The following is a 10,000-nucleotide window of genomic DNA, read 5'->3' on the forward strand; positions in this document are numbered from 1 at the left end:
GTGCCTTTCTGAACGCGTGCCCTGTGTAAGTGGATCCGTCATGATCAGATTTGATCCCTTTCCGTTCCCCTAGAGTGCGAGCGGCCATTTGAGATACTGCTGTGGTGTAGTGGCGTATCTTGAGATGCGCCTGCACTAAATTATTCACACGGTGTGTTTCCTTATTGTTTCACAAGTAAGCATTGTCATGTTCATAACAGGGTGTGTGTTTCAAAACGCCAGATTTCTCTGCATAATGTAAGATTAACGTAACGATACCGGCCTTACCCTTACTGGGTCATTGCTGTGAACAGCCTGACGACTCAGTGTGCCATAAATCTCAGTTTGCTTTATTGTGAACAGTGATCTAAACACACATAAAGGGGCAAACGATGCACCTCAGTTTACAGGGAGAATCCTTGAAAGGTTTCATGGGGCTCATTCCATTTTATGATGCTAAGCGGAGGGGGAGTGGTATGTTCTTTGCCCAGAATGGAGCACCACTTTGACTACAGCCTAATGCTATTCAAATGTGCAGACAACACCAAGACATACATGTTCACTGCAATAAGCTTTTGTGTGTGTGTGTGTGTGTGTGTGTGTGTGTGTGTATGTTGTAGATCAGCGGATAACCTTGCCTAAATGCCCAAATGTGCCTTCACGCCAACCTCTGGCCTCCTACACTACGGGGTCAAGGACCCTCGGTCGTACTGAGGCTTGGAGACCACTACAGAAGGCTGTGATTGGCCCATGTGGCTGGGAGGAGTCAGGTGTGCCTAAGGGGAGTGGCTTCCATGCCAGACACGCAGAAGAAAGCCCGGTGCGCCCGCGGGTCGTCACGGTGGTCCGCCCGTGCGGCGAGCGTTGTCTCCGTAAGATCTCTTTGCTGCTGAACCGACGTGCCGTACAGACGTTCGAGCAGCTCCTTGCCGACGTCTCCGAGGCCCTCGGTTTTCCGCGCTGGAACAACGCCCGGGTGCGGCGCCTCTTCAGTCCCGCGGGCCGAGAGATTCGCAGCCTTTCGGACTTCTTCCGTTCGGACCACGCTTTCCTCGCCCTGGGTCCCGGCCGGCCAACGCTCAGCGACATCCAGGCGGCGGTGGAGGAGCTCTACCCTAACAGCCCGAGGCACTGCGACAACCTACTGCGGTTATGGGAACGTGTCTTGCGCCCGAAGGCTGCAAAAGCGGACAGCGGTTTCCACGACGACGACCCCCAAGTCGAGAAGCCCCCGGATGCCGGCTCTGACCCACCTGCCAGTAAACCGCATGCCAACAACCTGCAACCAATCAGAGGGCAAGGACGGCAGAGAGGCCGGGGGAAGGAGGAGGGTCCGAGGGGAGACGTGGAGCGACGCCAAAAAAAAGATGCATCTCCGAGATTGGAGGAGAAAGAGGAGGTTAGAGAGGAGGTGTCCGTTTACTGCCGGAACTGCAAAGGGTGCAAACCTGTTCCCCCAATAGCAGAAAATAACCGGCACCAATGGGAAGAGCCAGATAAACGGAGTATAAAAGCTCCTTCTGTTAAGGAGAGCAGGACACTGACAGAAAAAATGTTAAATAAACAGCTGGAAATGGACCAGCATATAGTCAAGCATGACTTTGGGCTCTCTTCTCCTTTAACAGAGAGTAACAGATGTGTCACCTCAGAGAATCCCAAGCAAGGGGTATTTAGACAGGAAGTGACCAAACCGGAAGTGACCAAACACAAAGACACGGTGCCTGAGCTCCTGCCTGATGGAGCAGAGGTGACACCAGATGACATCGCGCGTTGCTATGATATGGGTGGCGTGGTCGGCGATGGAAATTTCGCTGTGGTGCGTGAATGTCGCGTGCGCGGTTCAGCCGGGACCTTCGCCATGAAAGTGGTGGACAAGGCCAAGCTGCAGGGGCGAGCCCACATGATCCAGAACGAAATCGCTCTGCTCCGAAGCCTGGCCCACCCACGTCTCGTCCGCCTGCTTGCCTCTCATCACACGCACTCCCACGTTTACCTGCTGATGGAGCTGGTGGCTGGAGGTGACCTGTTTGATGCCATTGCCCAGAATGGCAGGTTCTGCGAGTCGACCGCGGGACGAATGATCAGAGACATCAGCCAAGCCCTGGAGTACATCCACAGCAAGAGCATCGCCCATCGAGACATCAAACCCGAAAACCTGCTGGTGAGAGACAGCCCAAAAAAAGCACACACACACACATGCACACACATACACACATACATACACAGACCGACGCACACACACACACACACACGCATGCACACATACACACATACACACATACACACACACGCACACATACATACGCAGATACATATGTACATACACAGACACACACACATACACATGCACACACAGATACAGACACACACACAAACACATAGATGCATTATGGAGAAGTAAATTAAATTTGAATGCCATTTTAATGTAACACACCTGATTTTAATCATCAAAACTATCTCCTCAGGACTTTGATTAGCTGTGGCTGGCACACACACACACACACACACTCTCCCTGGTATACTTCATCCTGGATCACTTTGACACTGACTTGTATCCACCAAATTCCAGTTTAACTGATCCCACACCAAGGCACTGAGACAGTGTTGTCTTTGCAGTGTGGTCTGTGTGGTTACAAACGTAAACCAATCAATTACAGATTTATACTGTTTCTCAGAAAGCGCATTAGACGTGGACTGTGTTTTATGGAAAGCTCATAGATTTAGTCAAGGGCTTATCTTGGTAGTGGAGCTGACTCTTTTTTTTTTTCTCTCTTATTCCCTTGAAGGTTCAGCGTCATGGTGACGGCAGTGTCAATCTAAAGCTGGCTGATTTTGGATTGGCCATGGTGGTGACGGAGCCAGTGTTCACGGTCTGTGGCACGCCCACGTATGTTGCTCCAGAGATACTGGCTGAGACAGGTGAGACCTCCTCTATGTGCGTGCGCATGTAAAATGTAAATCTCACAAACACTGTGTGAACAGTGAATTTGTCTCTGCATTTAACCCATCCAACACACCAGTAGTGAACACGCACAGTAGCAGTGGGCAGCATTCCTTGCGCTCGGGGAGCATTAGGGTTAAGTGCCTTGCTCAAGGGCACACAGCCGTGGATGTTGGGCTTGGGAATCAAACCACCAACCCTCCAGTCACGAGCCCGGTTCTCTAACCTTTAGACCACGGCTGCCCTAGGTCATTGCCCTGTGTGTGTATGTGTGTGTTTATATATATGTGCGGTGTATGTGTGGGTGTATGTGCATGTGTGTATATATGTCTGGTGTGTGTGTGTCTGTGTATGTATGTATGTGCATGTGTGTGTGTGTGTGTGTGACTATGTGTGGTGTTTATTTGTTTGTGTTTGTATGTGCTTGTGCACATGTTTTGGTATCTCATTTTGCCTAATACCTGCTGTTACCTTGTCTGTGTGTGTGTGTGTGTGTGTGTAGGTTATGGGGTTGAGGTGGATGTTTGGGCAATGGGAGTCATCCTGTTCGTTCTCCTCTGTGGGTTTCCTCCATTCCGGAGTCCGGATCGGGACCAGGATGAGCTCTTTCGCCTGATCCGGTCTGGAGAGGTCCATTTCATTTCTCCGTACTGGGACCCTGTGTCGGAGGGTGAGACCCTAAACCTGGACTCCACAACTACTCAATTCATTATCCTCTGCTGCCTCAGCGTTAGTAAAGCCATCAATGCACACCTGATGCTGACTGTACCTTTGTGTGTGTGTGTGTGTGTGTGTGTTTGTGTTTGTGTGTGCGTGTGTGTGTTTGTGTGTGTGTGTGTGTGTGTGTGTGTGTGTGTGTGCTTGTGTTTGTGTGTGCGTGTGTGTGTTTGTGCATGTGTGTGTGTGTGTGTGTGTGTGTGTGTGTGTGTATGTTGTAGGTGCTAAAGCTCTGGTCAGGGCACTGTTGGAGGTGGATCCCAGAGTCCGGCTCACAGCCCATCAGGCTCTGCAACATAACTGGCTTCAACACACAGTAGCACTGGATGACCAGCAGGGGGAGATGCAGACCATCCAAGACCAGAGGGAAAAGCACAGACCAGTAAAACCAGTAGAGGCAGACTCAAACCAACAAAGAGCAGAGAGACCAGTAGATAATCGTATAGACCAGAGCAGATCACAGGGTTTAGCAAAGACAAGTAAGATCAACACAGTTCAGCAACTAACACCAGGGCCTTTACAGTCCAGCACAGACCAGACGGCTGTGAAGACCCAAAAAAACAGTCATGATAAGAACAGAGAAGAAGCCAGAAACAGAGACCAGCCAAGTACAGAAAGACTAGCTCAGACTAACACAGATCAGAGATGCCAGTACAGACCAGACAGACCAGCACAGACCAGTACAGACCAGCAGAAGCAAGGGGAACCAGCTGACATTAGTCCAGGGCAGACGAACAAGTATAGACCAACAGAGAGCAGAAACCACATCAGAGAGCAGCACGGTCCAGAGAGACCAGCAACTGAGACAGAGACTGACACAAACCAAACAAATCAGCAGAAAGCTGAAACACCAGGATACATCAGAGAGACCAGTATAGACCAGCAGATACACCAAAGAGAGCAGGACAGACCAGGATACGTCAGAGAGACCAGTATAGACCAGCAGATACACCAAAGAGACCAGGACAGACCAGGATACACTAGAGAGACCAGTACAGACCGACAGATACAGAAGAGACTGATACACACCAGTTCAAATGAGAGAGACCAGCAAAGACCAACACAGACCAGCAACCAAAACTCAGAGCAACACAGCCCATAGAGGCTGGCATCTGAAACAGAGGCCGACACAAACCGAACAAATCAGCAGAAAACTGAAACGGCGGTTCAATCCAGCGCACTGTAGGACCACATAGGACCTGACAGACCAGTGCAAACCAGTAGAGATCTGAGAGAAAGTCAGAGGTGGGGGATGGGCAGTGGGATTTAGGTTGGGATTTTGGGTTGGGTGGGTGGGGGTGGGGATATCACTATGTGTCTGTAGTGTTAGAATATGTTTGTTGCTAAGTTACAGGCATCATAGTGACAGACTCTTACATCTGGTTAGGTTTGAGTGTGGCTGATTACAGAGTAAACATAGTCGTGAATGTCTTTCTAATGTGGAGCTGTGTTAGTGAATGAGACCCTGTGTAACATGAGTGCCAATGACAGTGGTTCTGGGAAAGCAGCCATTTTGAGTGCTTTGTATCTGCTTTATCAGCCTGCTAGAGATTCTTAAACAGTGTTAATGTATTCAAATTCTGTCTGCATCTCTCTTTTTGAATCCACTGTGAAATTGCACTTGTATGTGAATTCTTCTGTTATTATATATCCTCATTTGTAGTTTTGTACAAATAAAATCACCTTTTAAAGACAGAGCAGTGTGTTATGTGGAAGACTGCAGTAACATTTGATTAAATGGGTGTGGTGCACTGTGATCTTAAATTATAACTCCTGTAGTTTTTTGTTATATAGTTAAAGCATACATAGCATAAGGACAAAACATAAACACACACACACATAAAGTCACATTCTTTCACTGACAATATCTCCCCCTCTATTCTTCTTTTCAGAGATAAATAGCACCCAAATGACCATACCTTGGGGCTCTACGCCCCCCCCTCCAAGCCTGATCAGCAGGCTAAACTGACAGCTGTCATGCCCAAACTAGTCCTGCCTGTTACATAAAGAGATGTGATTGGATGAGATGTTACATAAAGAGATGTGATTGGATGAGACTAGGTCTTGTCCCTGTACTTGGGGCCCCTTCAGAAGGTCTTGCATCATGCCCTGTCTTTAATGTACAGAGTGACGGTGAGGTCACTAACACTGAATTACATGTAGTTGTAAACAATCACAGCGATAGAACTCAACTATCACAGCAAAGAACACTCTCTCTTTTTCTTTCCTCACTAGTCGTACAACATGAGGTATCATGTTATATATTGCTTATGTAGATGCACACAGACACATAAAAGCACACACAGAGTATTTAGTCACAAAGCACATTTAAAAGACAGAGCAGTCCATTGAATTAATGCCAAAATGAATCTAATTTGTTTATTTAATTGGAGAAAAGTCGTGTTCAATCTGTGAGTGTCTATATAAAAGTTGGCTCATGTGAGGACAGGCAAGTTTTTTTGTTGTTGCTGTTTTTTTGGGTTTTTTTTGGGATGATCCACAGTAATTCTCTCCGTGCTGAGACAGTACTAGGCAGATGTACGTCCTCGTCCATAGTTGGTTATTCTGTGACCGTGTGACGGACAGGTGACGCCCAGAGGTGACGTCGCTGTTTTGTCGCATATCGGGTTTTGATCACCTTTCAGGGTCTGCCACACTGACCCGCAGGAATCTAATGCGCTTGCGCGACGCATAACTCTTTAAATACCCCGAGTCATCTGATCGTACAAAACAGTACATGCAGCCAATCGGGGAGCGTGAGAAAGACTGGCAGCATCGCCATTACAACTACTGGCAAAATATTCGCTCTCCAACCAACATCGAGATCTAGGATTTGCTAAGGACGGGCGCTGTTCTGAGTAATAACAATAGGAAGTGGCAGAAGTGCGAAGGACTTGAGAGCAGGGGGGGCAAAGGAGGAGACAGCGAAGAAAAAAAACAAAGATGGCAGAGCAGACCAAGGGGCGAGTTCACCAAGAGATTCTGTGAATAACATTCAGCTAAAAGGCTTTCTGACGGATCCGTTGCGTGTCGGAGCGGTTCGGTCAGGTTCGGGAGGAGGACCTGGAGGCAGACTGCCCACCCGGCTCGAGAGTGAGACGCTGCGAGCGTGCTGTCACAGCAGATAACGGCGTCGACAGCTCGCGAGCTCCAACAACAGACGGTTGGTTGTTTTGTTGAAACAGGAGAGAGGGTTTGAGTGTTATGAAAAGCGTACCTCTGACCATAGCCAACCAACACAATAAACTTTTACAGACACTCCTTTAAACTGTAAAGAAATATCATGTCAATACAGATCATATATTGTTACATCCCAACGGCTGTGTAGTGTTTTAGTGTTTCTTTTTTTTTCTTTACTTAATCGAAACCTATTATTACGACATAGTTTACTCACAGTTAGTTAGCATATTCGTTGCTTGGTTAATTCCTTTATTGTCCGGCAGTAGCGTTGCAAGCTCGAGCGGTTCTGACAGCTAGTATATCTTGCGCGTGTGCTCCGAACATTCTCGAGACACACGCTCGTTTAAGTGAACAGTAACACGGATGTCCTCAATGGAGGAACGGGGAGAGATGGGGGTCGCGGCCGCTCCGAGTTCCTCCTCGGCTAGTCTAGGTGTCGGGCCTGTTGGGGGCGCCATGGAAGCCGGTCAGGCGAGTGCGGGGCTGGCTGGTATCCAGGAGGAGACCGTTGCGCGGAGGGATGTTACCGGTACCGAAGCCGATCCCGACGCACCGCCCAAGAAACGAGTGAGACTGCAGGAAGGTGAGGCGGGGAAGCTAGAGGAACGGCTGTACTCTGTGCTCTGCTGCACAGTTTGTTTGGACCTGCCAAAAGCCTCCGTGTATCAGGTAAACGACTACATAGTAGCTAAAGAGTTATATACAACATTCTAACAGTTCAAAGTCACCGCTTGTCAGATCAACCCGAACACGTCCCAGAAATCTATAAGCATAACAAAACACAGCAACGTTTTATTTACAGTTATACTATATTCAAACTGTAAACCTCGTCCCTGCATAAACAGTAGTAAGCAACAACAAGGCCCTGTGAATAGACCTTTAGGCCCCAGGTTTCAGGACTCACACTCAACCACTGATAGTGTTTGGTGCTCAGGCCAGACCTGAGATGACTTCATACAGTGTCTTCACAAAGAGCATTTTGTTCACGTTTTTAAGATCATTCCACAGATCATTCATGGACATGTAGAGTATTTTAGGCCCCCCCCCCTCCCCCCCTCTGTGACACACTTCTCTCAGCAGCTGTTTGACCCTGAGGGACAAACATGTCAGTCTGAGGTGATCACATGACTTGTTTAAGCCAATCATATAAGACATCCTTTATGAGTGCCCCCACCCTTAAAATCCTCTTCCTGTAATCCTGAGGAAAGGCTTTGCCTCCTGCCAGCTGGCCTCACACAGCTCACCCTCACATTGCACAGTGATATTTTACCTACACTCAGCAAACACTCAGACAAGAACAATCTGTTCACTTAGACCTTGTTCAGTGTGTGTGTGTGTGTGTGTGTGTATATATACATATATACATATATTAAATTCCCCATTTTCTCTGTCCAGTCCTGTTAGTCTGTACTCCACCTCAAATGGACAACTACTTATTCTAATATCTTTTAACTTAAGTTTGTCATTTATCACACACACACACACTCTGGTCATTCCATTTCAGTGCTTCACAGCCACTTAAATGGTGGGATGGGGTTTAAAATAAGAAGAGATTGTGAGGTGTGTGTGTGTGTGTGTGTGAGGGAGAGAGTGAGTGCAAGTGTGCATGCACAACTGTGTTCATGCCAATGGGGTAACCACCTATCATAGACACCCACAGATACAACACCATCTGAGTTTAAGGGTCGTTTCACAAGAGCTGAACTATGAACCCCCCCAACACCCCCACTGAAAACATGCCCCAATAAAATCAGTCCACCACAGAATCACTCCCCCTGTTGATACAGCCAATCAAAAGTGTCAGTCACCAGTGGAATCAATCATTATACTAGTAACAACCATATCATAAAACAACCATGAACTGAACAGTGAGTGAAACTGGTAATCAGTCAAACCTAGTTGAACAATCTCATTTTCACGGATACCATTTCTCGTCTTTGATTGGCTAATTACCAATGAATTACCAGTGTTATCTCAAGAAATTGTCAAACTTACTTTGAGGGAGAAGGAACACACTGACACCACATCCTGTCCTAAAATACCACCAACCACACCAGCTGCACAGAAGCATCCGGTTTCATCATAGAACAACTTGCACACCAAATCAACAACAACAACAACAACAACAAGAAGTTTAGCCTTGCAGACTGCATATCCATGATCACTCTCTGCTAAGAGAGTGTAAGTCTGTCTGTCTGTGTGTATGTGTGTGTGTGTGTTTTTTTGTCAACAGTGCACTAACGGACACCTGATGTGTGCGGGCTGTTTTATCCACTTGCTGGCGGACGCTCGTCTGAAGGAGGAGCAGGCCACGTGTCCCAACTGTCGCTGCGAGATCAGTAAGAGTCTGTGCTGTAGGAACCTGGCCGTGGAGAAGGCCGTGAGCGAGCTCCCCTCCGACTGCAGCTACTGCCTCCAGCAGTTCCCCCGCTCCAGCCTGGACCGACACCAAACAGAGGAATGCCAGGACAGGTAAAGCCCCGTTAAAAAAAAAAAAAAACCCAAAACAACGCGAAACACCCGGCCTGCGTTAACGCTGCGTCTCTCGGCACCTGTGTGTGTGTGTTTCACCCCAAATAGAGGTCCAGTAAGAATGCACTTTTGGGCCACCGATGACCGAGTTAGACTAGACGTCGCGAAACATCTCGTACTGCCCAAAGTTGTTCTGCCGGGACTCAAGTCAGACTAGAAAAGCAGACACGCTGTGGAATTTCTCTACCCTCTCTACTGACCTGCCCCGTTCCCTCTCTCTCTCTCTCTCTCTCTCTCTCTCTCTCTCTCTCTCCAAATGGTCGAGCAGTGGTATGTGGATTAAACTTGTTTGTGATTGGTTGTTTTGGGCAGAGTGACACAGTGCAAGTACAAACGGATCGGCTGCCCGTGGCAGGGGCCGTTCCACGAACTGAGCGCCCACGAGACGGAGTGCAGTCACCCGTCTAAGACTGGCATGGAGCTGATGGGTATACTGGATGAGATGGATCAGAGTCACCGCAGAGAGCTGCAGCTCTATAACAGCATATTCAGCCTGCTCTCCTTCGAGAAGATTGGCTTCACAGGTACACCACACACGCACGTGCGCGCGCACACACACCCACACACACACACACACACACACACACACACATACACACACACACAGCGCTGTGAAGTCGGTACACCAAGCCTTCAGCTCTGACTCCGACC

The 10,000-nt window shown here is 48.2% G+C and overlaps 2 protein-coding genes across 2 annotated transcripts in view; both read left to right on the plus strand.

Moving 5' to 3' along the window:
* dclk3 (doublecortin-like kinase 3) overlaps window positions 1-4,739 on the plus strand; it is a 5,667-nt gene extending 928 nt beyond the window's left edge. The window contains exons 2-5 of the mRNA XM_030788562.1: window positions 600-2,140; window positions 2,766-2,898; window positions 3,423-3,590; window positions 3,859-4,739. Coding sequence (XP_030644422.1) covers window positions 600-2,140; window positions 2,766-2,898; window positions 3,423-3,590; window positions 3,859-4,739 — 2,723 coding nt within the window. The remainder of the gene's footprint in view (window positions 1-599; window positions 2,141-2,765; window positions 2,899-3,422; window positions 3,591-3,858) is intronic.
* A 1,835-nt stretch (window positions 4,740-6,574) lies between these two features.
* Window positions 6,575-10,000, plus strand: part of zftraf1 (zinc finger TRAF-type containing 1) — a 4,906-nt gene continuing 1,480 nt past the window's right edge. The window contains exons 1-3 of the mRNA XM_030789076.1: window positions 6,575-7,486; window positions 9,051-9,289; window positions 9,662-9,873. Of these exons, the coding sequence (XP_030644936.1) occupies window positions 7,181-7,486; window positions 9,051-9,289; window positions 9,662-9,873 (757 nt within the window). The 5' untranslated portion in view covers window positions 6,575-7,180. The remainder of the gene's footprint in view (window positions 7,487-9,050; window positions 9,290-9,661; window positions 9,874-10,000) is intronic.

Source organism: Chanos chanos, chromosome 12 (genome assembly GCF_902362185.1).
Source record: "Chanos chanos chromosome 12, fChaCha1.1, whole genome shotgun sequence".
Taxonomy (NCBI): domain Eukaryota; kingdom Metazoa; phylum Chordata; class Actinopteri; order Gonorynchiformes; family Chanidae; genus Chanos; species Chanos chanos.